Genomic DNA, 27094 nt, shown 5'->3' on the forward strand with positions numbered 1-27094 from the left:
TGTTTATAATTTTAATTAACTATCCAACTCTATATTTTACATTCTCTTAATTCTTTTTCTTTTCCATTATCTCAATTTTAAAAATTGAAAATCATATTTTTCAAAAATAATTGAAAACTTTTATTCTATTTTAAAAAAAACTTGTCTATTACTCCATTTTTCTATATAGACCATACACACATATTTTTATGGACTACATACACATACATCCATGATTTTTTTTTCCTAAAAAACTCTTTATTTCTCCATTTTAAAAAGGTTACCCAAGGAGCCGTTGCATGTCAACCAATTTTTTTTTTATATATTTAAAGCCAAACGGCTCTTTCATTTATTTTTTTAAAAATTATATATGAAAAACTATAATTTATTTACTATAAATAATAATCAATTTCCACGAATTCGTTCCAACACATTTCTCTTTAGCAATCACACTCAATATATCTTTTGTACCTTCTCATATTCTCAATTTCATTTTCATCATTTATTTCTTGAATCCTAATTTTTATCTAAATGGGTGACAATAGTCAAAACTCACAAAATCGACCTCGATTTGTTTCTTCTACACAATATCCACCACAGTTTTCAAATCGGCCATTTGTTTCAAATTTTCATGGTTATGAAAATCCTTCGAATCATCCAAATTGCTCCTCCGAGCTCCATATCCACTGCACAAGCTGTCCATGACTCAAACCGAGAATTTCATGATTACATCCGAAGAATTTCGAACTACTTAACTCTCAAGTATATCATCAACTTTATGCCGACTTAGTTGAGCATATTTGAACAGAGTACACAACAAATTGTGAAGTCACTTTATCACAAATTTCAAAATATTTGATTTATATGTCGTAACTGTGTTTTCATATGTTGTACGTTTTCATTCAAATTATTAATAACTTTTTAAATTTAAATAAATGAAACTCATAAAATAATAAATAAAACTATTAAATCTTAATTAATTATTAATCAATAATATTATGTTATTTTAAATAATTATAATTTATAAGTTTAAAAAATGACAGTAAAGAGCTCAATCCAACTGTTCTTTTATTTTTTAATAATATTTTAATTAATATTGAAATTAAGTTATTTTTAAAATAATAATACTATTTATTTTCAATGATATTTATTATAAATTTTTAAACAAAATTAGAAAAATATTTAATTAATATAAAATAAAAGAAGTGAATAAGTGAACAACGAGACTCATAAATAATGAAAGTTGATATTAAATGAATGTGAGTGTGTATTAATAATGAGAAGATGTTAATATAATGATTATGTGGCTCATAAATCTCATACTTTTCGAAGATATGGAAGGCTAATAATATAAATTAATGACTACGGATACAGATGCCCTAAAAAAATATTACAAAAATATTATAGGCGTCTGATTTAATTTTTTTTATACAAAATATTTTTTCTAATAATGTAAAAATGACTATATTAACCGAACATGTTCAATGAAATAGAGCGAACCGATTTTTTTTTAAATCGGTCGAAATTCGATAGTTATTTTTCAACAAATTTTAAAATTTTTTAAAAATACAAAAAGTATTTTGTAATATTTGTTTATTTACTAGTTTGTTTTTTATTTTTATTTTTATATTTTTAAATTCTGACATTAAATCCACGAATTCACAATTTTTAGCCTTGGGCCTGGTTACGAAATGAGGCCCAATTCAAATACCTCTCCCAGAACTCCAATCGGCCCGTCGTTTTCAGTTCACGTCCCACCGACGCATCCAACGGCCAGAAATCGCTCCACCTGATACGCTTATAAATCGCAAGCCCTAAACCTCCATTATTCTCCTCTGTCTTCTCCGCTGCTGCGTCTGATCGATACACCCTCCCCCTGAAGCAGCGGAACTCAATCAATCACTCTAACACACAGCGTACACACGCACATATACATACATACCGGTGTACGTATAGTCTATGATGCCTTCCGTGGTTGTGGCGGAGTCTCCATCATCCGAGAAGAAGCTGAAGATGAAAAAGGCTGAAGCTTGCTCTGTTGAGGAGGATTTTGTGGAGAAAAATAGCAAGAAAGAGAAAAGGTCGAGCAAAAAGACTAAACTAACCTCCGAGCCTGATCCAGACGATTCGAATTCCAATAAGCATTTGAAAAAGAGCAAAGAAAAGAAGCGAAAGGCATTGGAAACTGGCGAAGATGATGATTACGAGGAGAGGAGCGAGACCAGTATGGAGATTGGCGAGCCGATTAATGATTTAGGTAATAAGAAAAAGAGGATGAAATTGAAAGAGGAGGAGAATCCCAATGCGGTGTCTAATTTCCGGATATCGAAGCCGTTGAGGGAGGCTTTGAAGGTTAAGGGGATTGAATCGCTGTTTCCTATTCAGGCGATGACGTTCAATACTGTTCTTGATGGTTCGGATTTGGTTGGAAGGGCACGCACTGGTCAGGTTAGGGTTTTTTTGGGTTTAATAAGGATTCGTTTTTTTTTTTTGCTAATTGATGTTTATTTCCTAAATTTTTATTTGATTTCCCATGATGGTTGAATTCACATCGGAGGTTTTTCTATCGATGGAATATTCTCCAGCGACATGATGAACGAATGATGTTAGTAGCTTGTTTTTATTAGAGATGTCTTTTTTTGTGAAACAGTGGCTTTGTTAGTGTTCGTTGTTCTCTGTGAATGAAAAAATTTGAGTATTTGAGCTGGTATAATTGAGTTGATGTAATCGGTAAATTACTATCTATTGAACTTTATCTGGAGTAACTTCTCAATGAACGTGGATGTAGGTTGTCAGTGATCAATCATTCGTCTGTGTAACTATTATTGAAATCCATATATTTCTGATGCTAATTGTTCGATTCTAGTCTCTCCTGATTCTGGTGGGAAACTGTTTCATCTCTGAATAAACAAATAGATATGATTTAACTCCCTTATATTTAATGAAAGTTTTATGCATTGATTATGCATTCCACATCTTTAACTCTAAAAGTATGATAACAGGGGAAAACATTGGCATTTGTCTTGCCCATATTGGAGTCGTTGACAAATGGGCCTGCAAAAGCATCCCGGAAGACTGGATATGGAAGGACACCTAGTGTTCTTGTGCTTTTACCCACTAGAGAATTGGCCACACAGGTATTTATCTTCTATATTCGGGTATATGTTAATTTTGTGAAGAAATGTACACAATAATACTTCCTTATTTCCTTACTTTATTCAAAAGAAGTTACAAAAATACATGATTTTAATATTATCCTTCCAAGAGACATTGGTTTATCACAGATTATATTTTCATGATGGTTAACGTCTTAATGTTCTTTTAAAGTTTATTGCTATCGCACAAAAAAATTGTTATTTGTCCTCTCTTTTCAATTTTGCTATATGGAATCCTGAATCCAAGTTTTGAACACATATTCCAGGTTCCAATACAATATCTCCAATTTTCTTTTTCTTTTTCGAGATTCTTCTGATTATCATCGTCTTATACATTTTCTGGTCCCTACATTTCTTTCTTAATATGATCTTAGGTGTTTTCTGACTTTGAAGCGTATGGTGGGGCATTAGGGTTGAATTCATGTTGCCTGTATGGGGGTTCTCCCTACCAGCCACAACAAATTCAATTGAAAAGAGGTGTCGATATTGTTGTTGGCACTCCTGGTCGTATCAAGGTATACTTTATTTAATGCAACTTTCCTCTCACTGTTTGATGGACAATTTTATACAGTTTATAAATAGACGGTGAGTTTTGGAATTTATCCTGCAGGATCACATAGAGAGGGGAAATATTGATCTCAGGGCACTAAAGTTCCGAGTACTTGATGAGGCTGATGAAATGTTGAGGATGGGTTTTGTTGAAGATGTTGAACTTATTCTAGGTATGTTGATTGGCAAAATTTATTTCTATTTCTCCTTCTGCCACATCATTGATTGGGCATTTGCATTTGTGTGTTGGATGTGACCTTGTCTTCATTTATAGACTTCTTCAGTGTACTTCGTTTCATTCTTAATCTTAACTTAGTTTTGTTCTTAATCTTATGTGATTATAATTCCTTTTCATTATAAATTTGAAGGTAAGGTAGAAGATGCAAGCAAAGTCCAAACTCTCCTCTTTAGCGCCACTCTACCAGACTGGGTGAAACAAGTAAGCTTTTCTTGTATTTCTTTGTTTTATTTTTTTCATTCTTCTGGGTTTCCTTGAAGCAGAAGATGCAATGATAATTTTGTTATTCGAAACTTCGTTTTAGTTAGTTGTCCTTCTCATTTTCTGAATGAAACCTGTATTTGTGATATTAGATTGCAGCTAAATTTTTAAAACCTGATAAGAAGACCACTGACCTTGTTGGAAATGAGAAAATGAAGGCTAGCACTAGTGTGAGGCATATTGTTCTTCCTTGCTCTAGTTCTGCCAGATCCCAGCTTATTCCTGATATCATTCGCTGCTACAGTAGGTTGGTTTGCTTCTGTAAACTGCATTCAATGATTTTACATGATTTTCGAAATTTAGTTGTTTTGTATGGTCGTCCTCGTTCCTATCTATTTCTTGTCTCATCTTATTATCCGCTCACCAATTTTCCATGGAATTATTTCTATAGTGGAGGTCGCACTATTATTTTCACCGAGACTAAGGACTCAGCTTCTACACTAGCTGGAGTACTGCCTGGAGCACGAGCTTTGCATGGGGACATACAACAGGCGACACGGGAAGTAAGATGTTATCCTCGTGCACTAATGTGTCCTATCTTCTTTGGTTAATAAAGAAAAAGAATTGGTTTAAAGTGTGTTCTCTCTTGTCATTTTATTTTACTCAATGTGTAGAAATGGTCTACTATAATGAGTTTATTGTTCATGTCTAACCTAACAACACCTCTAATTTTTTAGCATTTTGATTGAATGGTTAATTGAGATTTCAGTCGCAGTGAGATTCTTTGGTATAGGGTGGCCATTTACAATTATGCCTAACAAAATTCAGACACCCATGGATATTCTTTAAAACTGTGTTGTGATGTTTTCAGGTCACACTTTCTGGATTTAGGTCTGGAAAATTTTCAACACTAGTAGCTACCAATGTGGCCGCACGTGGATTAGATATTGATGATGTTCAGTTAATTATTCAGGTACTATTTTGTTTTCTTCATCTCACACATTGTTCTAAATTTCGGCCCAGGCGGCCGCCTAGGCGGCGATGAGCGATGAGCGCCGACTGCACTGAAAATGCGCTAGTCGGCCAGCCTAGGCGGTAGTCTGGGGAAGTAATATGGGAAAAACTATTGTACCTGGACTCCGGCTTCTGAAACTACGGTTCCTGGGAAGAATGATGTGTGGTTAGGGCTCCTGCTCCGGCTCTGGCTGTATTTTTCATTTGCTGTGAGGAGGCTTTCTAATTAAAAGATGGGAATGAATAGGGCGGCTAGGGCATAGAAAAATAAAGCTGGGGCATGAAAAATAAAGCCTATCAATTTTTTTAATCATGGGCCATTAATGGGCCAATTCTGAATAGCTAAATATTGTAACTCATTTCCGTATTCTTAACACATTTCCTATTTTTTTAAATCATGAATAACATATTTTCTATTTTTATCACGAGTCCCCCTATTCCCCGCCTGGTTCCAGCCTAGGAGCTGGTCTAGCGTGCGTCTAGCGAATTTTAGAACATTGATCAGACAACTATGTGTCTATATATATATATGTCGTACATCTGTACCACTTATGATGCTTCCTCACACAGCAGTCTAATGACGATATTTGTTATGCTTCAGTGTGAGCCTCCTCGTGATGTAGAGGCATACATTCATCGATCTGGAAGAACAGGCAGAGCAGGTGATTTGCTAATGATATGATCCTATGCAATTTAAGATCATTTTTGGTGCATGTCTGTTGAGAAAGTATGTTGAAACCTTTTTAGGCAAAAGTGGTGTTGCTGTAATGCTTTATGATCCAAGGAAGTCAAACTTTTCAAGGATTGAAAGAGAATCAGGTGTGAAATTCGAACACGTATCTGCTCCACAACCGGCCGATATAGCTAAAGCTGCTGGTTTGGAAGCTGCGGAAAAGATCACCGAGATCTCTGATAGGTATGCAGCAGTATGCTCAAGAAAGTTTGAAGTGAATGTTTTCTTACACTAAAAAAGATAGTAATTTCTCTGACTTGCAGTGTTATTCCGGTGTTCAAAGCTACTGCTGAAGAGCTACTGAACTCATCTGATTTATCACCAGCAGAATTACTCGCAAAAGCTTTGGCCAAGGCTGCGGTAAGTTTTTGTTTTTTTTTCTATTTTACTCGGAAATATATGAGTTTCTTTGTTGACTCAAGGTTTTCTGTTGGTCGTGCAGGGCTATACTGTGATCAAGAGCAGATCACTTCTCACTTCTATGGAGAACTTTGTTACAGTTTTCCTCCAGAGTAGTGGAAGGCCAATTTACTCACCATCGTAAGTTCTTTACAAGTTATTTTCTTTAATTAATATAGTTTTCCATTGTGCTGGGATATATGTGAAAGGCCACTACATGCATGTAGATCATGTTATGATTTGTTGCCCCACACTTCTGTGATACACTACGTCACAAGTTACCCTTAAATGTAGAATTTTTTTTGCAGTTTTGTATAAATTTAGCAAATAGACTTCTGCAACATGAGAGTATTAGGTGTGGCAAGGTTTTCGCGCAGAGAACTACTTAAAATTTTTAGTTGACTTCTGTGAAGCATGAAGAGAGTTTTTGTTTCTCATTTTTGTCTAGTGAATATATTATTGCAATATGAGGTGTGGTAAGATTTCTGCACTGAGTAGTTATTTCAATATTTTGTATTATGTATGCGAAAACAAATCATGGTCTTTTGTCTATGCAATCATCTTAGTTCTTGCAGTCTAGTTATTACCTCTATATTTTGTGTCTGATGTTATAGCAGCTTGTAGTAGGTTTATAATTAGTGGTATTTATGAATGCCTCGAGATGTTGGTTGCACTTGACTAGCTCCTTATGTTTATTGGTATGCTCTCTACCTTGTCCATTCTTATTGATATTGTGACGTTCCAGCTATGTTTATGGGATTCTACGGAGATTTTTACCCGAAGAAAAAGTTGAGTCAATCAAGGGACTTTCTATAACAGCTGATGGGAAAGGCGCGGTGTTTGATGTGGCTGCCGAAGATCTGGACATGTTCATTGCTGGTGAGTTCCTACCATCCTTTTTCTCTGTTGATGTCTAGTGAAAGCTGGAGAACTCGGCAATGCAAAGAATCCTTGAAATACCTGTACCTGTGTTGGCTTTAATTATATAGCCTATGCTTGGTTATCGAAATGAAATAAACAATTTTCACCTCATTTTCAATTTATTTTCTCAAACTACAGTTTCATTCTATACTTTTTCCTACATTTCACATTTTACTCGACCATTATTACAATCCTTTTTATTTATCACCACGTCCAGAAATAATCCAATTATTCTGTTATACTCTGATATAATAAAATTTATTTTTTATTTTAAAGTATCTCACGAACACAAACTATCTAAAAAATTAAATAACTCGACATGTTTGTACTTACGTGAAATCTATGGTTGAAAAATGTAACTTCTGAACACACTTATCAAGAGCCCAATTCATATTGTCGAATCACTTTTATGAAGAGACTTTTCCTCAAAACAACCACAACAATACTAAATAGTTTTGGTTTGGTTCACATGCTTTATAATCTGGATTCCTCTGAGCTGTTACATAACTGAGGTTTACGGCATTATGATGTTGGTTGTAGGTCAGGAAAATGCTGCTGGGGTGAACTTGGAGGTGGTAAAATCATTACCTAGTTTACAACAAAGAGAGCCAGCCACTAGAGGTGGAAGATTTGGTGGTGGTGGACGTGGTGGATTCCCAGACAGGCAAAATGGTAGATTTTCTGGTGGAAGAGGAGGGAAAGGAGGGTTTTCCGACCGGCGAGGCCGTGGTGGAGGAAGAGGTCGTGGCAATGCCAGCCACAGATGGTGAAGGCATATCCGGTATAAATAGAGTACCGGCAATCCAGCATGCCCCGCTGAGGCATAACAATTTTGTGTTGCTGAAGAAAACTTGTAGTAAGCACTAAATGGCTCTCGTAACATTTTATTGCCTTTTTCTTTAAATGATAATAAATTTTTTAATTTAATTTAATTTAATTAATTTGAGAGTGGGTTGGTGGAATTGTATCAATTTTCTCCATTTTTTTAATTTAATATTTTAGCTTTGATCCTGTGGGAAGGCTAATTAATACATATTATTCTTTATTTTTTTTTATTCTTCTTGGCTTCACAAAAGTAAAGTATATTAATAAAGATAATTTCGAAATCCAGTTCATATGATCTGACTTGTCAGATATTATTTGATACATCTATTTATTCAAGCATTACTTTTTAAAAATATTTTGGACCAAAATCCCAGTTTTTGTTTTTTGTGATTCTCGTATAACCTGTAAAGAGAAACTTAATTTCTAACTGTAAAATTTCTATGCTATTTTGCGTCTATGATGAATGTACCTGCGATCCCTATAAGCTAAAAAACTGATTATTTTTCAAACGTTTTGTTCTCCAAAATTTTACAAAAATTATGGTAAGAATAAATGGGAGGTACTTCGAGTTGGGTTCTTTTATTTAAATATACGAAAAATAAATAATTTTACCCAAATATTAAATACTATATATATATTTTAAAATCTATAAAAAAGAGCATAAATAAAGAAACGATTAGTTTTTAGGATTAAAATATATCATGTAGAACACAATAACATTCTTTGGAGAAGTTATTTTTTTTTATTATTATTATTATATATATTTTTACTACAACACACGCGGAAAGGGATCGAACCCGAGGAACCGACTAATCTGACAGAGATGAGATCATTGAACTACAAACCCGATCTCCCTCCTTTAGAGAAGTTATTTTAAGATGAGAAACAATGCGTTTTTGGAAAATTGAGGACGAGTTGTTGCGGTAAGCTCATCCTATTTTAAGTACTGAAAAAAAAAAGAAATCCAAATAGAGAATTACTATTACACAATAACACAACTTATTTAATAAATAATAATAATAAATCCATTCGAAAATGTTCAGGCCCGGTTCGTTTATCCTTTAGAACAGGAAAAATTCTCAGCTGCTCGATTCCATTGTAAATCTACGAAGAACTCAAGCTCTTCCGTCCCGTGTCGATTACATGGAATCATTAGTTGCTTCTGGATGTCTTCGGTGGTCCCACCAATTTCTGTATCAGCCATCGATTATAGGCTCCTTTGATTTAAATCTCGACCCCAGAACCCCTATTTTCACTGTTAATCATCAGCTTTGATTGATTTGCATGATGGGATGGTACAGAAGATCGTCGAGATTGATTTACGATGCTTTTCGTAGGTTTAGTTCGAATATTGCTGTACCCAGAAACCACATTAAGGGATCTCTCTCGAGAACCCATTTTTCCACCTCTTGTATGAGACCCAGTTCTTGGAATTCAAGTATTTGTGAATTTTCTCAACCACTTTTCAGAAACTCTGCTTTACAAAATTGGCTGCAGCAAAGCCAGTGCAAGATTCCTTTTCTTAATGGGGCAAAACGATTTTACTATATAGATAGGAACCAAATTTACCACTTCAAACCCAGGGGATATAAGCGTTGGTCTCAGTACTCTCCAAGAAATGCTTTTATTGTTGTTTTGGTTGGGTCCGGGGTTGCTATCACCATATACTTTGGGAATTTGGAGACTGTACCTTACACAAAAAGAACCCATTTTGTGCTTTTGTCTAGAAGTCTAGAGAAAGAGCTGGGAGAGAGTCAGTTTAAGCAGTTAAAGAATGAGTTCAAGGGTAGAATCTTGCCTCCCCTTCACCCTGATAGCATTAGGGTTCAAAGAATATCCCAAGATATTATCGCGGCTTTGGAGAGAGGATTCAAGAAAGAAGAGGTGTGGAGTGATATCCGATACTCTCCGGAAAGTGTGATTCAGCCTAGCGAGGCTCACACTCATGAGACAGTAAGGGCATTGAGTCATAAGATCGGTGAAGAGGAGATATGGCAAAGTGAACATAAGTGGCATAAGCAAGATGGGAATCTTGATGATCAGTGGGTTCAGAAGAGCAGGAAAAAGGGTCAAGAGAAGGGCGCGAAATCCGAAGCAGGGCATCTGGAGGGGTTGAAGTGGGAGATTATTGTGGTTAAAGAGCCTGTGATTAATGCCTTCTGTTTACCTGGTGGTAAGATTGTTGTTTTTACTGGATTACTCAACCATTTCAGAGCTGATGCTGAGATAGCTACTATTATTGGGCATGAGGTACACATGTTCTTGTGTGTATGTTCATATTGTTGACAAAAAATATTTTGCAGGGCTACCTTAGAATTATACATCTTTTTTCATTCGAGGTGATTTCTCTTCTCGCCTTGTGTGTTGCTTCCTGTGATTCTATATCTTGGTTATTTGTTTTGTTATATTATTGATATAATCTGCTTTGTTTTTGACTTTATAGGTTAGTCATGCTATTGCAAGGCATTCGGCTGAACAGATATCTAAAAACCTCTGGTTGACCATATTACAGTTGATTCTTTATCAGTTTTTCATGCCTGATTTTGTGAACACAATGTCAAATCTGCTCCTAAGGCTTCCTTTCTCTAGAAGGTATATTGAACTAGATGTTCACTATTGTGGGAATGCTTTGTTTCTCCATTTTCGTGACTTTGTGCTGCTTTTATGTGGAGGTCTAAGTAAAAGTTAAAGCTCACCTTTCTTACCTCATCTAAACTTCTAAAAATTCAGATATTTTCAACTCGCATTTTTTGTGCTATATTGTAGATCGTCATGATTCCTTGTTGCTGTATTTTTGTTGTGTATTTGAATAACCGACACCACAAATGCTTTGTGAGATCATGGCAAGCATACATGTTTGTTATTTGGGGAAATTTTTTGACGAGAAACGGAATTAATTATCAATAAAGACATTAGTTTGGCCAATCTATTGGAAAAACAAATAGATGAATGATGACCATATGGATGTTTAGTCGCAATGGGACCATATTGCACAACGATTAATTTAGGCTGATTTAGGTTGTCATACGAGAGCCAATTGCGGTTTTATTTGTGTTCTTCAGGACTAGCAAGTTCCTGTATTCTCACAATATGGCTGTTTTATACTTATTGACTGCAATTTGCATAACTGTTTGTTTTTTTCTGTGATTGGAGTATTATCTGAGCAAGAAAACGCTTATAAAATTATATTACAAATAAAGATTCACGGAAATACTTGGGGAACATCCGAGCATCGACTTTGATAGCAAGTTGTTCCATCTTGCTCTTGTGATATTGTTTATCTGAAGGTTTACCTCTTTTTATTTGCCAGTCAATCATAAGACTGCTTTGTTTAACTTGATGCCTAGGCAACGGAAAGAAAATTAAACTAAAGTTTTCTTTTTATCCAAATCCCAGAATGGAAATGGAAGCAGATTATATTGGACTTCTGCTTATCGCATCAGCTGGATATGACCCACGTGTGGCTCCCCAAGTCTATGAGAAGTTGGGAAGAATAGTGGGTGATTCGAAATTACAAGATTATCTTGCTACTCATCCTTCTGGCAAGAAGAGAGCTCAAACATTAGCTCAGGCTGAAGTTATGGAAGAAGCATTCAATATTTACCGTGAGGTGCAGTCGGGACGCGGGGTTGAGGGTTTTCTTTAGAGTTATCAGCAATGCCTCTAAGGCGAAACAAGGTCTTTCGTGTCGTGCTCGTCTCTAGTCGCCAGCTCTTACGATTTTGGTTTACTTTTTGATCAGCAGCAAAGGGGATGATATAGAAATGAATCTTCTAAACCCATAGAGACTAGTTATATTGTGTCATATAGTTCAATGCTCTAACTATCGATTCAACTTGGGCTTTAAATTTTGAAAATATGTCGTGGCTATATTTGATGTGCTCTGAGTTAACACAAATGATCAATATAATAGCCTGCAAATCATTTTGATAATGTAAACTACATTTAATAAGTTCTGTGTGACATGCTCAAAACTGAGATGACAAATATATAAAGAAATCTTACGTCTAGTTTACTTTAAAATAATTTTAATTAACCATATGTTCTAAAATCAAATAAAAAATTGCCACTCTCTCATTAGACATGGGTTAAAATTAAGGTATAACGAATCGGATTGATTCACGACAGATTTTTCTTTGAATAATTTTGATAAAAATTTGATTTATATTTGAAATTAATGAATTAAAATTGACTTGAAATATTATTTCGGACCGTAAAGAAAATCTCATCCCGACCCCATCCACCGACCGTTGTAATAAAATAAAAAAAAATTATTAATTATTATTATCTTATTGGGCTTGCAGCACCGACGAAGCTGCCCAGGTACCACCTGCAAATTGCCGGCGAAACAATAGAGATCGGGGCCGACAATTTGATAGACAACGTAAAAATGTCGAACCTGATCGCCATCAGAGAATCCGTTGTGAGCGGTGGGGACTACTCGCCGGCGAAGGAGAAAGCATCGAATCGAGGTGTCTACATTGGCCGCTCGACGCTCCTGCACCGCCGATTTCGGCTGTTGATCGGTGGCGCAAAGTACAAGCTCCTCCTACTGTTCTGCTTCTTAACTTCTCTTTATTCGCTCAGCTCTCGATTATCGTGTCTCATGGGATGGAACCCTCACTATCCTTCGTCTGTTTCTTCTCCTTCCAGGTACTCTGTTATTCTGTATCTGTTTGAAAATGTACTCTATTGCTTTGGTGTTCTGAAGTAATAGTTGGAGTTGGTGATCGTGTGAAGCTTTATTCTAGTTCAATTATTTTGGAAGTTTGTGTAATCAACGCTGTGTATTTGTGCTTGTTGCTGTTAAATTTAGTGAAGCTGGCACTTTGAGCTTTCACAGTATTAATGGAATTGAATTCTTTGATCTTGGAATTATGTTATTTTCAATAAAATGGTTGAAACTAGGGAAGAAGGTTATTTGTATTCTGCAATCATGTTCACCTTATATCTTTGACGGGTTTGATATTCGCGAAAAAGGGTTGCTAAAGCAGTGATTTGAAGTTAAATTACGAGGACATGGAATATAGTGTGACAGATGTTGATGTTCTTTTAAAAGGGCTAATTTTCTTCTAAATTTGTAAGATATGAAATGAAATGTCGCCTTTATCTATTTTTTTTTTCATTGCATAGCGCTATCAGTGTCTTCAAACTATTGATGGGACCGCACAGCCTTATCAGATACTTAACTTTAGCACCGAAGTTCTTTATAATGAATCAATTGTCAACTTTAATGTTCATTTTTGCCAGGGGTGGATACACTGTTCTTATCAACACTTGGAAGAGGAATACTCTGCTTAAGCAGTCTGTTGCTCACTATGCATCCTGTGGTGGGACTGATGCGATACATGTAGTTTGGAGTGAAAGCAATCCACCTTCACAAGAGCTACGAGCTTATCTTAAGAATGTTGTACTGAAGAAGTCACAAACAGCTCACAAACCAAACTTTAGGTTTGACCTTAATGAGGAAGATAACCTAAATAATAGATTTAAACCAATTGAGGATCTCAGAACTGATGCGATATTCTCAGTGGATGATGATGTAATTGTTCCATGTCGCACCCTGGATTTTGCTTTTACTGTTTGGCAAACTGCTCCAAGAACAATGGTTGGATTTGTTCCTCGCATGCATTGGCTGAATGAAGAGGTTGGATGCTTTATGCATTTCTAAATATCTTCCAGTATTGGATTTTTATCATGGACCTGCATTCATTTCACAGTTGATTTCCTCCGCTCTTTGTTATTTCTTTTTTTTTTTTGAAGAGATTTTTCATCTATTGTTTATTTTCACCTCTCTGAGAAAAGTGATGTATCGAATACTAACCTGTTGGACTGGGGGTTTGGCAAAACTCGGCGATCATATAAGACATTTGAATTATATCAGTGAAAATTTTTGGGATTCTCAATCGAACTAGTTCTGAATTGTTGTATCATGTGATAATTATTTGGGATGACCCAGCAACAAGGACCTTGATGGTAAAAAATCTTCTACTTTACCTGGCTTCTCTCATTGCTTCTGCAATTAACTGTTGGCAAATATAGCTGATGGCCTAAACCAGGTTTCATTTAAGAGCTATCTTCTTTCCCGTCCAATTTCGACATGAGCTTTCCACATACATCTTTGCTCATTTTTCCTTCACCACCTCCAAAAAGGTTGTTCTAATGATTGAGCAGTCATCCCACATTTATCATTTCCCGAAGTAGTAGTCATGTTTACTCAAAACTCTACTTGAGAAACATATCTATAATTTTTAATTACAAACACAAGGACATGTCTGCCTTTTATATGCTTCAGACGGTTGGTTACCTTCAGATCTCTGTTGCTCGATCAAAGTTCATATGCTTCTGATCAGAGGATCTAATTTTCGTAATGGTTGCCTGCTCATAAATTTGAATCGATTTTTCCAGATCTGTTATTTTTATATGAGTCTTGCTTGTATATGTAGCATAGATACTTTTATATACTATAATACTGATTTAGGAATATAGAGCAGTTAATTTTCGTAGGAATAAGATTCTGTTTCAATATTTGTGGGTACCTTCTGTGCTTTTGTCCAGATGGACGATCTTGTTTTACATGACAATATTTTCTGCTGTTTCTAGAGAAACGGTGTGGCGTATTATGGATATGGAGGATGGTGGTCAGTTTGGTGGACGGGGACCTATAGTATGGTTCTCTCAAAAGCTGCATTCTTTCATAAGAAGTATTTGGACTTATACACTAGCAAAATGCCTTCATCAATTCATGATTATGTGAGCAATGAAAGGTATAGTTAATTCCTATTCCATCTTACATATAAATACTCGAATATTTTTTTATTCAATTGACTGCTGGCTTGTTAATTGCTTGTACATATCTGGTCCGTCAGAAACTGTGAAGACATAGCAATGTCTCTTCTAGTTACAAATGCCAGCGGAGCTCCTCCGATATGGGTTAAAGGTGCCATTTTTCTTTTAGTTTTAGAAATTTATACGCAATGCATTTGCATTTCAAAATGACCATATTTTACGACTATTCTTGCTTTTGTTGTTTCAATCGATCATTCGGTTAATCTATTGATTTGTTTGATATGTGCTGCTGGTCATGACTCGTGAGTAAATCCTCAGTTTTGTGTTGCATACTCTTAGTTATCAGAGGAGGATCAGTTGTAATAACCAACTTTATATCTACAGAGCTTGTGCTATATTCTTTATTCTTTGAGAAAAAAACCAACTGGATCGCTGTCATCTTTTATGGCCTCAAATAATCAGCTAAATATGTGCAGAATGTATAAATCCACTTCAACAGTGAGTTTGGCGTGATTTCATCTTTGAAGCCAGCATGAATAAGACATACGACATATAATATAATCTGGGGCATTGAGGGACTGCTTTAATCTGAAAATAAATTGAGATGCTATTATGGACTCTAGCTATTTTCTTTTTGAGCTATTGTGCTACATCGTACACCTGCCACAAACACACACACATACATATTTTTACCATCTTAGAGCTGTACATCTTTTTACACATGTATTGCAGCCTGAAATCCCGTTTATAAAATTTCAGGGAAGATTTATGAAATTGGTTCATCAGGAATAAGCAGTCTAAAGGGACACAGCTATGCAAGAAATAAATGCCTCAATGATTTTGTTTCCCTATATGGTGCAATGCCTTTGATATCAACCAACGTGAAAGCTTTGGATGCAAGACACGTATGGTTTTGGTGATATTGGTAACTCACAGCGGTACTACTCTGTTTTTTCCTTTGTCTCTGAAACTCGTCGTCGCCACAAGCTATTTCGCTAATTTCCGTCGAGTTTTCAGTGTATAGTGGTATAGTCTTCATCGGCTCGTGGCACCAGATGATTCCACATCGTCTCATTGTCTTGATCTATTTTTCTGTATGCTAATGAGACGAGCTTATTTACACTTGAAGACTATGCTTCCAAAGCCCGTTTACGAACGACATCGACTGCTTGCAGATCCTTAGACTGCATTGCATATCACCAACATCTAAAAATACAAATTCAAAACATCAAACATAAGTACATAAATTTTCGAAAACCAGTCTATTTTATCGATTTAAAACGCGAAAAACTGGGATGACATCGTAAGTGCATAATAACTCGTCTCTGTTAGACATTAAATTACAACAGCAGAAAAAAAACAGAGAAATCAGTAGCAATATTGAGCTTAAATGACTCTACGGGGAAGGTTGTACAATATGATTGATAGGAACCATTCAACAAGTGGTGGCTGCTTAGTATCGAATGTGAAAAAACAGTAAAATACAGTAATCTCGAACAATAACGACATTGATTATCTCTAGAAATGAGAATGACTGGTAAAATATAATATAACATGATAGAAAATATGTCCTATCCATTTGATGGCAAAGCTGAGTATCCCGACAAACCAGAATTTTCTCTCATATATGTCTAAAACTCAAGTGTAGCTGGACAAGGTCTCAAGCTCGAGATTCAATTGTAATTTGTAACAATCTCCTCTTCCAGCTAAACAAAGCGAAAAAAAGGAACTCCAATGTCCATGCTCCAACCTTCAATGGTTCTTGAATGGGGGATGGTTCTTGAATGGGGGTATTATAAATGAAAATTGAGACATCTATACTCAGAGTCAAAATTTCAGTCTTAATATCTCATCATCGTGTTTTTAGCAATTTTGATCATTTTCTTATCTTTTGATCATTTACTTATCATGACTCTGATATTGTGCATCGACAAAGTACATGTTTGATGTCAGCATGATACTCGCGTATGCAGTGTCACGTTAACATTTCTAAAGAAAAACGAATAAACTTTATCAAAATCTTGAAAATATAGAACTAAACCCCAATTTTGACAATTGAGAAGACAGAAGTTACATAAAAATAAAGAAACAAACCGAAAATTGCAAGCGTCCCTAAAAAAGGTTGAAGACAAAGTAACTAAACTTGAAGGAATAAATTAATGTATAGTAAAATGAGGAAATTAAGTATCGAAATTTCGTCTTTATTTTAAACACGAGTCAATTCACTCCATACTATATTTAAACCTGAAAATTTATTTCAAGCTTATCTTAGTTTCTATACATCCAACTATGCATATTTCATCTCCCATCATTTTCAAATATTTTTAAAATTTTAATAATCTACAACAAAATTATAAGTTTAAAATATTTGAGATAAAGACCTGTCTAATATTTAAACAAGAGTAAGTCTCATGTGAGATAGTTTCACAGATTAATGTCCGTAAGATGGATTGATTCGACCCATATTTACAAAAAAAATTAATAATTTTTGCATAAAAAGTTATAATTTTTTAATGAATTGAATCGAGTTAGAGATCTAACTAATAAAATTGAATCGTGAGACGACCTAATGAAAATTTTGCACGTTATTTTAAACGTAAGGTGTCCATATCTAATCCTAGCGTAATTAAGTAAAGAAAAATCGCATTTGTCGTTTCCCGATTTTCAGATTTGCACATCGTACGTAAGCACATACTTAAAATCGTTATCACCAAAACAAAAGACAAATGAATGGAAGAAACAAAATTCTCTGTTGTAAAATATTGACCGTTTCATGTGTTTGACATGGTGGCAACTAATTATAGATATTAAATTAATTAATTAAATATATATCACAATTAAGAATTAATTTGGTTTTACAGCTCAACTTTATCGTTTTATAACAAATTGCATAATCCCACCCGTCTTATTTTAAATTTACAAAAACCCCCTTACGAAAAATCACTTAACAAAAAACCCCGTAAGATTAAATTTAGACAAAAACTTGTGTGAGACGGTCTCACGGGTCATATTTGTGAGATGAATATCTAATTTGGATCATCCATAAAAAATTATTACTTTTTATGCTAAGAGTATTACTTTTTATTGTGAATATGGGTAAGGTTGACCCGTCTCACAGATTAAAATCCGTGAGACGATCTCACATAAGACCCTCTCTTAAATTTATCGCTAAAATTACATTACAGATGACTAATTTATGTCATAGGTCTGTGTTCTTTAAGCACTAGCATGTAAAAGTAAAACACACACATATTTTGCTTCATTGATCAGTGAAATCGTTTCACAAGAATTTTTGTGTATATATACGAGAAGTGTAACCTCGTTTCATTTTGTAATAAATAGAGGAAATTTTTTTCCGACACAAATGATTGAAGTAATTATTTATACTTAAAACATGAAATACAGCAGCCATGTAGTTTTAATATCTTGACAAAGTATATCGAAATGACACAAGATATTTGAATGTGACTCGTCGCCAAATATATATAAAGACAAAAATTCCACAGCATAAATTAATAGTTTGATAGAAACATTAGCATTAAATAAATTAAATTAAAGAAACATAAATATATATGCTGAGTTACCTATTTTAAGTCTAAATTTGTTGAGTAGGTCTTATGTGAAACGAGTCTCACGAATCTTTATCTGTGAGACGAGTTAACCCTACCGATATTCATAATAAAAAGTAATAATTTTTCATGTATGACTAAAATAAAAGATCTGTATCTCAAAATACGACTCGTGAGACCGTTTCACACAAATTTTTGCTAATTTTGTTTTGTTTTGTGTGTTTTTTTTTTAAAGTTGGTAACACTATAATTTATCCTCCAATGTATATATTTTTGTTTATAATATAATTACATCAATTCAAATAATGCATTTATCGGAATTCGTAAATTCATAATTGCAAGAATGGTCCAAAATATACAGGATTTTATTTGTCTTGTTTCCAAGCGGATAAAACAAGAAGTTATCAAGGGCAGGTCAGACAGAATTCATGTGTTGGGGACCCATTCGTCAACAAAATCTATTGCCTGCACAAAATCCAATGCAGCTAATTCAAATTTATTTTATTATTAAATTTATAAATAGAGCTGTCACACGTTATAACTGATGATAATAATACAAATCTAATATTTTAATCATATATCAACTCGAACGTCAAGTTTCAGTATCTCTTTCAACATGACAAATGTTGCATTCTAAAAATCCAACCATCACAATCGAACATCTGACATTGAATTTGATAGAAATTGTATGATTGAATCATTGTCGATCTCCAAAAAATTATACCTGATAGTAAAAATATAACTCAAATATTTTAAATCGTACGATAACTTAAACGTTACGCTTCAATTGCTCTTCCAACAAACAATTGATGCACCTAAAACAAGAATGTTAAATTGTGTAATGTGATGTAGTCATGAGTCATATTGATTATATATAATTTTATTATATAAGTGAGTCTCATGTGAGATCGTCTCACGGATCATAATCTGTGAGACGGGTCAACCCTACCCATATTCACAATAAAAAGTAATACTCTTAGCATAAAAAGTAATAATTTTTCATGGGTGACCCAAATAAGAGATCCGTCTTACAAATACGACCCGTGAGACCGTCTCACACAAGTTTTTGTCTTATTAGATATTAATTAATATATTAAAATAATTAATATATTAAAATATAAAATCAATTGCCTCCACTTGAGTCATAAACAAATTCTTTGGAAGATCTACAGGCATATGGCTTTGCTGCCACAATCAAGATCCTTAATTATTGTAAAAGATAATGTAAAATTAATTAAGATTTTATTCGATTTAATTAAGATAATGGCCACTAAGGTCGCTATTGTGTCCTTCTTAATGCCACTAACTCGACTTGCATTATTTGACATTTTTTTTTTCTATATGTTTGAATTAATTAATTAAAATTAACATTTAAAACGAAGCAAATTAGATTAATGGTTGGTGTTTGAAACAATTTCTCAATCCACTTTGGGGTTAAATCAATAAATTTGTTTCTTACTAATTGCCATAGAAAAAATATAGTAATCATTTATATATATATATATATATATATTATATATATATATAAATTTTTTAAAAATATAATATGATAATATTGGGTGCAATAATTGTCCCTACTTGCCGCTTGGTAGATAGATCGAATCGTGGTGCTTGAGCTGCTGTGCGGTTTAAAAGATTTGATTTGCACCATTACTACTAACTATAACTTTAAGTAAAGCGACAAGCGCTCGGTCCTACAATTGGTATCAGAGCCAAGGTCACATGTTCGATTCTCATTGATTGCAAGGAGTGAAATTATTGGGAGGGAGATTATTGGGTGCAATAATTGTCCCTGTTTGGTAGAGCGATCGAATCGTGGTGCTTGAGCTGCTGCGCGGTTTAAAAAATTTGAGTTGCATCATTACTACTAGCTATAGTTTTTGGTAAAACGACAAGCGCTCGGTTCTACAGATAATTTATAGCTCAAAATAATAACATTTATATTAGTAAAGATTAAATTAAAATATTTAATACTTCATGAAGTAACGAGTGTTTGCAAAAGATTATGTTTTTAGATAAGTGATTAAATTTATAAATTGTAAAAAAGTAGAAAAAAATAAAAAGTGGGGAGTGTTTGCTAATATAAGTGAAAAACAGAAAAAAAAAACTAATGTGTTTGGTAAATAAATGATTTTAATACTAATTTTTTAATAAAATATAAAAGATACCTTAATTTGATAACACACACCTCTCTCTCTTCAAATTTATTTCATCGAGTGTCGGATATCAGCATTTTCCAGTATCTCGTCTGTATTTTCTGGTTTCACGTCATAATTCGAGCGAAATACGACTAAAAAACCAATAAAAAACAAATTTACATGACAAAAACACAATGTTAATAAATCAAAGGATAAAACATGACAATTTAGACTACTAAATTCACTATTTTTCCCTATTGTGTGCATCTATATCAATTGTTATATCTATATTTATACTTTATACAATCAAATATTTTTTAAAAAATTCTTTCTCTCTCGTAATTTTAATTGAATTTTCTGGCTTCGTCCGTGTTTGCGACATATTTGACAACTCTATTTGTTCTTGTGCATAGGATCGAGGACTTAAAATAAGATTTAGGGTTTAGGGTCTCGATCGAGTTGATCAATCATCATGAACTTTAAAAATTAATTTTATGGCCACGAATTTAATATTTTTGTGCAGTAATTAACTTAATTTTTTTGAATAAAACAAGTGTAAGGATAGGTGGGATCTCTGACAGAATCCTAAGCAGTGTCTTTTAGTGTTAGAAAAAAGGCAGAAACCAAACAAATAACACACACATAAAGTTTTACGATGCTGCCAGTTTGCAACTATATGCTCAAAAAATTGAGAAAATTGAGATGGATGTGGCCCCTTTGCCAACCACGTGACGAGGGCCTTGGTGTTCGAATTTCGACTCAAATTCGGTTCGAACATGTTCGAATCAACCGGACTCGGGGTCCAATATGGACTCGAATACCTATTCATTAGCCACACATATGGAGTTTGATCTGTTCTTTGAACAAACAGATCAATGTTGCGAGTTCGTGTTTTATCAATTGATTTTCATTGATCAATACGAGTTTTGATTATTTTTTTTGTCCTTAAAGGTCGAATTCGGGATATCAATCAGCTTTCTAAACACTATATCTAAACATTTAATTTTAAAATAAGATTTCGCGTTTAGGGACAAGAATACCATAATTTTAATAAACAAAGTTGAAATATATACATAAAAATTAATGTTAAAACTGAAAGATAAATCAAGATAGTATGTAAATATAAAATTTCAGATTTTTGGTCAGACCGAAACTTACTCTAGTCGAATACCGTCGAGCAAATTTATGAAAGATACTTGGCTGTATATATCTTTTTGTTTTCTTCTTCTTAAGTATATATATATATATATATATATATATATATATATATAATTGGACATAACGTTCAAGTCGAGTACGACTCGTTATTAATTTTTACAATTATGATATTACTTTTATTTAAATATAAATCAAATTAATTATAAAAATATTGTAATACACAACGCGTGTTAAGAGTCACTAGTTTATATATGTATGTATGTGATTTGGGTAGGATATATAAATATTTTATTTTCTGTTTAATTTTTATTATATACGTATAAGAATTATAGAAATTAGAAAATTATAGTTTATTTATTTGTCGTTTTTTACGTAGTTCATGTTTGGTTAATTTTAGCCATACCTTTTCAAATAATACATATATTCTTATGTGTTTAGCAAGAGCCTTAATGGTGAAACTTTTATGTTTTTTTTTATTTAAAATAATCTCATTTTTTTGTTGAGATTAAGACTTAAATATAAGTCAAAAAGAGGGGATTGTCCAAGTCTATATATGAAATAATCAAGAATCTTATCCAATCGATGTGAGAAAACAACCTCTCCTCACGTACATGAATAAACATCTAGAACATGAAATTTACAAATATCCCAGTATGTGTAGAACTAGTGACTTAACTATGGACAATCTAATACATAACAGTGGAATCTTGGCTTTGATATCATGTTAAAATTGAGGTTTGAACCTAACTCAACCCTAAAAGCTAGTTCAAGAGGGATGAATGTCCAAGTCCATATATGCAACTCTCACAGATTTTATCAAATCGATGTGAGACAACTAACACATCCCCTCACGCTTGTTAATGAACATATGCAGTGTGAAGTTTAAAAATGGCATAACTATGGTCAGTCCGACATATAACGATGTACCTTGGCCAAATATCGGAATTTGTCTCCGATACTATTTTATGATTAAGACTTGAATCTAATTTAACCTCATAGGCTAGCCGAAGAAAAAAGATTGTCCAAATATATATATACATATTTATATATATATATATATATATATATATTATTTACAAGATAATATACATATATATTTTCTGAATTCACATGGAATTATATATTGAACTAAAAGCCAAGAATAGCGACAGGAGTGTGGGGCGACGTTTCCAAAAATATTATTTGTAGTTATATGTATGTATGCTATGATATAATAATATCATAGGAAGAATTTCGCATCACAAAAAGGACAAACAAAAGGACAATGTCGTGTCGCTTTGGTATTTTATATTTGCAATAAACTTCGAAAATTCAATATTTATTCTACATAACAATTGTACAGATGGTATTATTAAAAATAATAATATAATATTATAATATAAAATAAAAAACAGCACTTGCAGTAAAATCCATTTTACTTGAAGCTCTGTCAATTTGTAATAGATCCATTTTGTGGGTCATGTTTTCTCTCCTGTAATTTTTCTGAAGTCTTTAAATTTTAATTTGACCCCAATTTACATTTACTTTTGGTCCATGGATTTTAGAGCATTTTCTGTTTGACCTACCTTATTTCAAGCTTGGAACATTCCCATTTTATGAATGTCAAAGTCAACTTTCAAAATTTGATGTGTATTTTTGAAAATGATTTTTTTTTAATCAATTAACTTGTCCAATTTTGAATCAAAATGGATAATTAGATATCAAGGGGTACAAATGAACTTTCTTAGCCTAAACGTATTAAGTTTGATTTGACATATATAAAACAAATATTTTTTTTATTCCAACACACGCGGAAGGAAGAATCGAACCCGAGGAGGGGAACCAGCTAATCTGGTGGGTGAGAGCACTGGACTACAAGCTCGGTCTCTATAAAACATATATTATAGTTAACCGTATGCAAAGATATTTAAAATCATATATACTATAAAACCACAAAATTTGAAATTACAAAATTGCCCTCAAATCATTTTATTCTTATTCCACTATCAACAATTCATTCTCTAGCTATTTCAACTAACTTGAAGACAAATCCCACTTCTTCAACTATACATCCACTTACCCTAACTCCACAAAGCATAGCTTAATTTATATATAAATATATCTTCAATCACTCAATATATGTATATTTTTTGGTTCCAAATATTATTTCATGCCTGTAGATGAGTGACACCCGCGACGAAAACAAGTTCCCCTAATCGAAAATCGAACTTTTAACATTCGATATATTGATCAAGAAACCCTAATTACTAAAGGGGTTCAAGAAGTAATCAATATCGAATCGTCTTTCTTTGGTTGTTCTTGTTGTCGGATCCAAACGGAGAAAGTGTTGAGCGTGTTCATGTCAGCTCGGTAATGTTTCTGCGTAAACTCGAGGAGTTTTGGCCATCTGAAATCAGGATATATTCTAGGATAATTTGAGTCCACCAATTCAGGTGGTGGGCACACCACCTTATCCTTCTTAGGACAAAGGAAAAAAGCTAGAGATTTCCTAGTACATTTGTTGTTCACCACTGCCCTGTGCAAGCAACTTTTGTACCTCCCATTTGTAAGTGCCTGTCCAAAAAAACAAACACACAATTCTTTTTAGGTAAACAATCCATTTAACTTATAACATATATACTTACATATATTCCGATGAACGACACATTCGTTCATGTGTATTCGTTCATGTGTATAACTACTAACTAGTGCATTGTACATAGCAAGCTGGTCTAAGATGAGTCGAAAGAAAATTTAGAATTAATGATCTTAGTTACCATGAAAGTGTCGCCTATGTTGACGACGAAAGCATTGAAATTCGGAGTAATCGATTGCCATTCTTCGTCGACGAACACTTGGAGTCCACTCACTTTGTCTTGGTGAAGAATGGTTAGTGATGTAGGGTCACAATGAGGTCCCGTTCCAAGTGTCTGATCTGGTTTTTGGCACGGTGGATAGTAGTTTAATCTCATTATCGATTCGTTTTCTTCGAAGAATTCTTTGAAATGGTTCGGGCTCACCCCGAGGCTCATCCCCAAGAGTTCCATGATCCCTAGAGAGAGCGTGCTCATGGCATTACAATAGTCTTGGTATACTTCCCTGCAATAATTATTTGTTCAACACTTCAGATTGAGAATTTTGATAGGATACTTTAAAAAGTGGTAGGTACATGAACGAAAAAGTGGGAGCATAGGTGAGAGAACAATTATTGATCGATGCTGGTGACATGTATCAAATCATTTCCTGTCTTTAAGACAATTCAAGAACTTAAAAAAAAATGGGAACATTTGGACTCACCCTAAGTGTAGGAAATCGTCGCCTAATGTCCCTTGAAAGTACTCTTCCACAACGTGCGATGACTCCTCCTCCGCGGAATAGTGAAACGAGAGCGTTTCTTTCCACGGTAGCTTCGACGAAAATCGCCCCGTGAAGCTACTAGCATAACCACAATGCTCACCGAGTTTCCTTTGAGCCCTTTGCTTCTCATGAAGCGGTTGCTCAAAGAAACAATCCATGTAACGGTGAGCATCCGATATAAGTTTAGGGTTGACTCCATGATTCACCACTAGGAAGAAGCCGTGCTTTCGGCACGCCTCTCCCACGAGCTCGGATGCTTTAGTAGAGGCGACAGGGTCACCGGAGAGGAAGCCACCGAGGTCGACGAGGGGAACATTGAGCTCCGGGGGATTCGCGCTAGGCTTCTCGTGATCGGGCCATACAAATTGTGATGGTATGTTGGACTGGTGTTGTAGCAATGATGCGTCGAAAACTAGTGACTCTCCCTGCTCGTCTCCGCCTATGTGGGTAATTTTATTCTCGATCATGCACTCTATCGTCATTGCATAAGTGTCGAGAGTACCTGAGTAACCGGAACCGCAGATTTACTATAATATATAAGAAGCGGAATCGGGAGAAATTTGTTCGAAGAGCAGAACAAAAGAGGGAATTCAAGAAAATTTTAAGAGTTGTGATAGAGGAAAGGCCAAGGCCGCTCGTTCAAGAAAATAGGTGCACAAATCTTGGAATCTTTATAGTCTCCCTCGTGGTGTCCCCAACATAAACAACAAAAGGTAGCTATTTGCAATTAAGGGCTTTTATTTCAAAAGACACCCCCAATTTTAAGTAAATTACGCTTTGTTCCATTTTGGAAGGTGAGCATTCCCTGATGGCTTTTGGCGTTTCTTTTGGTAGCAAGGAATGATTAATTAACCTTATAATGCAGGGGTACTATATAAATAATAATGATCGGATCATCTGAAAAATTACTTTTTTTAATAGACATCTTCGAGATATATATATATATATATATATATATATATATATATATATATATATATATATATATATATATAGTTTTGATATGCTGCTGCACACCTGACGTACATGTTTATGTGAGTACCGATGAGATGAGACTCACCTATTGGATGTGATGAAATATAAAAAAATTAAATGTCCAATATGTGAGTATCACCTCATCGATACACGCACATATATATATATATATGTGTGTGTGTGTGTGTGTGTGTGTGTGTGGGGATGTCAATTTCTAAGTAACTTGGATAAATGACAAATGACTGTGTAAACGAAGATCAAACATTACCTTCGGCCGTTGATATTTCAGCAAACTCGGGATAATATTTGTATATTAAATATTTCTAACTCTTTATAAAAATAGTGCTAAAAGATCCCTCAAATGACACTATTTATAGGCAGACTCATTACTATTATCAAATAAGATATGGGATTGTAATGAATCAATAAATAAAATTATGAAGAGAATGTTATGCAATATACAGAAGCTTAGATTATAACAAGATTATGGTAAGATGACAAATAAAAACTTATCCAAATGTTTATTTATTTATAAAAAAAACTTATAAAAATACACAGTTCTATATCCAGACTTGCGCAACAAATTTCACTTTAAAAACATGATATAATACGAGAAAATATATGTATATGTGCTATTTGGATCAATAACTGCATACACACACATATATAATATTATAGAATCGAATGCTTGTCATTTTACTAAAAACTATACCTGACGTCAATTCTGCAAATCAAATATTTTAAATCATAAAACAACTCATGAAACGACAAGATTCAATTGTTCTACCAGCAAAACCAATTATCGCACCTAAACACAAGACGCTCATTTTTTCTAGCTTTCGAAGCCACTCATTCATGACATGAAGAACTTCAAGTCATTCATGAAAAAAAATTATAATATCCGAGTGTAACATACCATCCGTTCGAGATCCATAACGAATATGTGAAATCATTACAAATATAAATTTAATTTATTATGAGCTAGCTAGGTATAGGTAGGGTATTTGAAGATATTTTGTGTTCCAGATGAAAGTCTTTTCAACTGGCTGGCCATATTTGTTTCCCGACAATGCTACAAGGTATGTATGTAGAAGCATGCCATCAAAACACAAAGG

At 34.0% G+C, this 27094-nt stretch overlaps 4 protein-coding genes across 4 annotated transcripts; 3 read left to right on the top strand and 1 right to left on the bottom strand.

Annotated features, from left to right (window-relative positions):
• Nucleotides 1–1791: 1791 nt before the first annotated feature.
• LOC140821550 (DEAD-box ATP-dependent RNA helicase 7-like) lies at nt 1792–8116 on the top strand. Its single transcript, XM_073182053.1, has 14 exons — nt 1792–2427; nt 2982–3116; nt 3509–3649; nt 3745–3856; nt 4052–4122; nt 4275–4429; nt 4574–4685; nt 4994–5095; nt 5738–5798; nt 5884–6052; nt 6133–6229; nt 6312–6409; nt 7014–7147; nt 7730–8116. The coding sequence occupies exons 1-14, from the start codon at nt 1939–1941 to the stop codon at nt 7957–7959; spliced, it is 2106 nt and encodes a 701-aa protein (XP_073038154.1). The 5' UTR covers nt 1792–1938; the 3' UTR covers nt 7960–8116.
• Nucleotides 8117–9026: 910 nt separating this feature from the next.
• LOC140821553 (mitochondrial metalloendopeptidase OMA1-like) lies at nt 9027–11891 on the top strand. The gene is made up of 3 exons (XM_073182056.1): nt 9027–10264; nt 10458–10606; nt 11411–11891. The coding sequence occupies exons 1-3, from the start codon at nt 9299–9301 to the stop codon at nt 11658–11660; spliced, it is 1365 nt and encodes a 454-aa protein (XP_073038157.1). The 5' UTR covers nt 9027–9298; the 3' UTR covers nt 11661–11891.
• Nucleotides 11892–12287: 396 nt separating this feature from the next.
• On the top strand, nt 12288–15949 carry LOC140821552 (glycosylinositol phosphorylceramide mannosyl transferase 1-like). The gene is made up of 5 exons (XM_073182055.1): nt 12288–12667; nt 13265–13661; nt 14618–14781; nt 14884–14954; nt 15563–15949. Exons 1-5 carry the CDS (start codon nt 12405–12407, stop codon nt 15721–15723), a joined length of 1056 nt encoding a protein of 351 aa, XP_073038156.1. The 5' UTR covers nt 12288–12404; the 3' UTR covers nt 15724–15949.
• Nucleotides 15950–23535: 7586 nt separating this feature from the next.
• On the bottom strand, nt 23536–25666 carry LOC140821551 (gibberellin 20 oxidase 1-D-like). The gene is made up of 3 exons (XM_073182054.1): nt 24945–25666; nt 24425–24746; nt 23536–24221 (listed from the first exon to the last, which is right to left on the bottom strand). The coding sequence occupies exons 1-3, from the start codon at nt 25484–25486 to the stop codon at nt 23925–23927; spliced, it is 1161 nt and encodes a 386-aa protein (XP_073038155.1). The 5' UTR covers nt 25487–25666; the 3' UTR covers nt 23536–23924.
• Between the last annotated feature and the right edge of the window lie 1428 nt (nt 25667–27094).

This window comes from Primulina eburnea, unplaced genomic scaffold, assembly GCF_022965805.1.
Source record: "Primulina eburnea isolate SZY01 unplaced genomic scaffold, ASM2296580v1 ctg629_ERROPOS887756, whole genome shotgun sequence".
In the NCBI taxonomy this organism is placed as follows: Eukaryota; Viridiplantae; Streptophyta; class Magnoliopsida; order Lamiales; family Gesneriaceae; genus Primulina; species Primulina eburnea.

What these genes read in the sequence shown, in the direction of transcription:
- LOC140821550 (XM_073182053.1), top strand. Translation starts at nt 1,939, where the DNA reads ATGATGCCTTCCGTGGTTGTGGCGGAGTCTCCATCATCCGAGAAGAAG. An exon ending in AAGCTTTGGCCAAGGCTGCG is followed by an intron (nt 6,230 to 6,311) that starts GTAAGTTTTTGT and finishes TTGGTCGTGCAG; the next exon opens with GGCTATACTGTGATCAAGAG. An exon ending in TCTGGACATGTTCATTGCTG is followed by an intron (nt 7,148 to 7,729) that starts GTGAGTTCCTAC and finishes TGTTGGTTGTAG; the next exon opens with GTCAGGAAAATGCTGCTGGG.
- LOC140821553 (XM_073182056.1), top strand. Translation starts at nt 9,299, where the DNA reads ATGATGGGATGGTACAGAAGATCGTCGAGATTGATTTACGATGCTTTT. An exon ending in CTACTATTATTGGGCATGAG is followed by an intron (nt 10,265 to 10,457) that starts GTACACATGTTC and finishes TTGACTTTATAG; the next exon opens with GTTAGTCATGCTATTGCAAG. An exon ending in AGGCTTCCTTTCTCTAGAAG is followed by an intron (nt 10,607 to 11,410) that starts GTATATTGAACT and finishes TCCAAATCCCAG; the next exon opens with AATGGAAATGGAAGCAGATT.
- LOC140821552 (XM_073182055.1), top strand. Translation starts at nt 12,405, where the DNA reads ATGTCGAACCTGATCGCCATCAGAGAATCCGTTGTGAGCGGTGGGGAC. An exon ending in TGCATTGGCTGAATGAAGAG is followed by an intron (nt 13,662 to 14,617) that starts GTTGGATGCTTT and finishes TGCTGTTTCTAG; the next exon opens with AGAAACGGTGTGGCGTATTA. An exon ending in TCCTCCGATATGGGTTAAAG is followed by an intron (nt 14,955 to 15,562) that starts GTGCCATTTTTC and finishes ATAAAATTTCAG; the next exon opens with GGAAGATTTATGAAATTGGT.
- LOC140821551 (XM_073182054.1), bottom strand. Translation starts at nt 25,486, where the DNA reads ATGACGATAGAGTGCATGATCGAGAATAAAATTACCCACATAGGCGGA. An exon ending in GACGATTTCCTACACTTAGG is followed by an intron (nt 24,747 to 24,944) that starts GTGAGTCCAAAT and finishes TAATTATTGCAG; the next exon opens with GGAAGTATACCAAGACTATT. An exon ending in ACATAGGCGACACTTTCATG is followed by an intron (nt 24,222 to 24,424) that starts GTAACTAAGATC and finishes TTTTTTGGACAG; the next exon opens with GCACTTACAAATGGGAGGTA.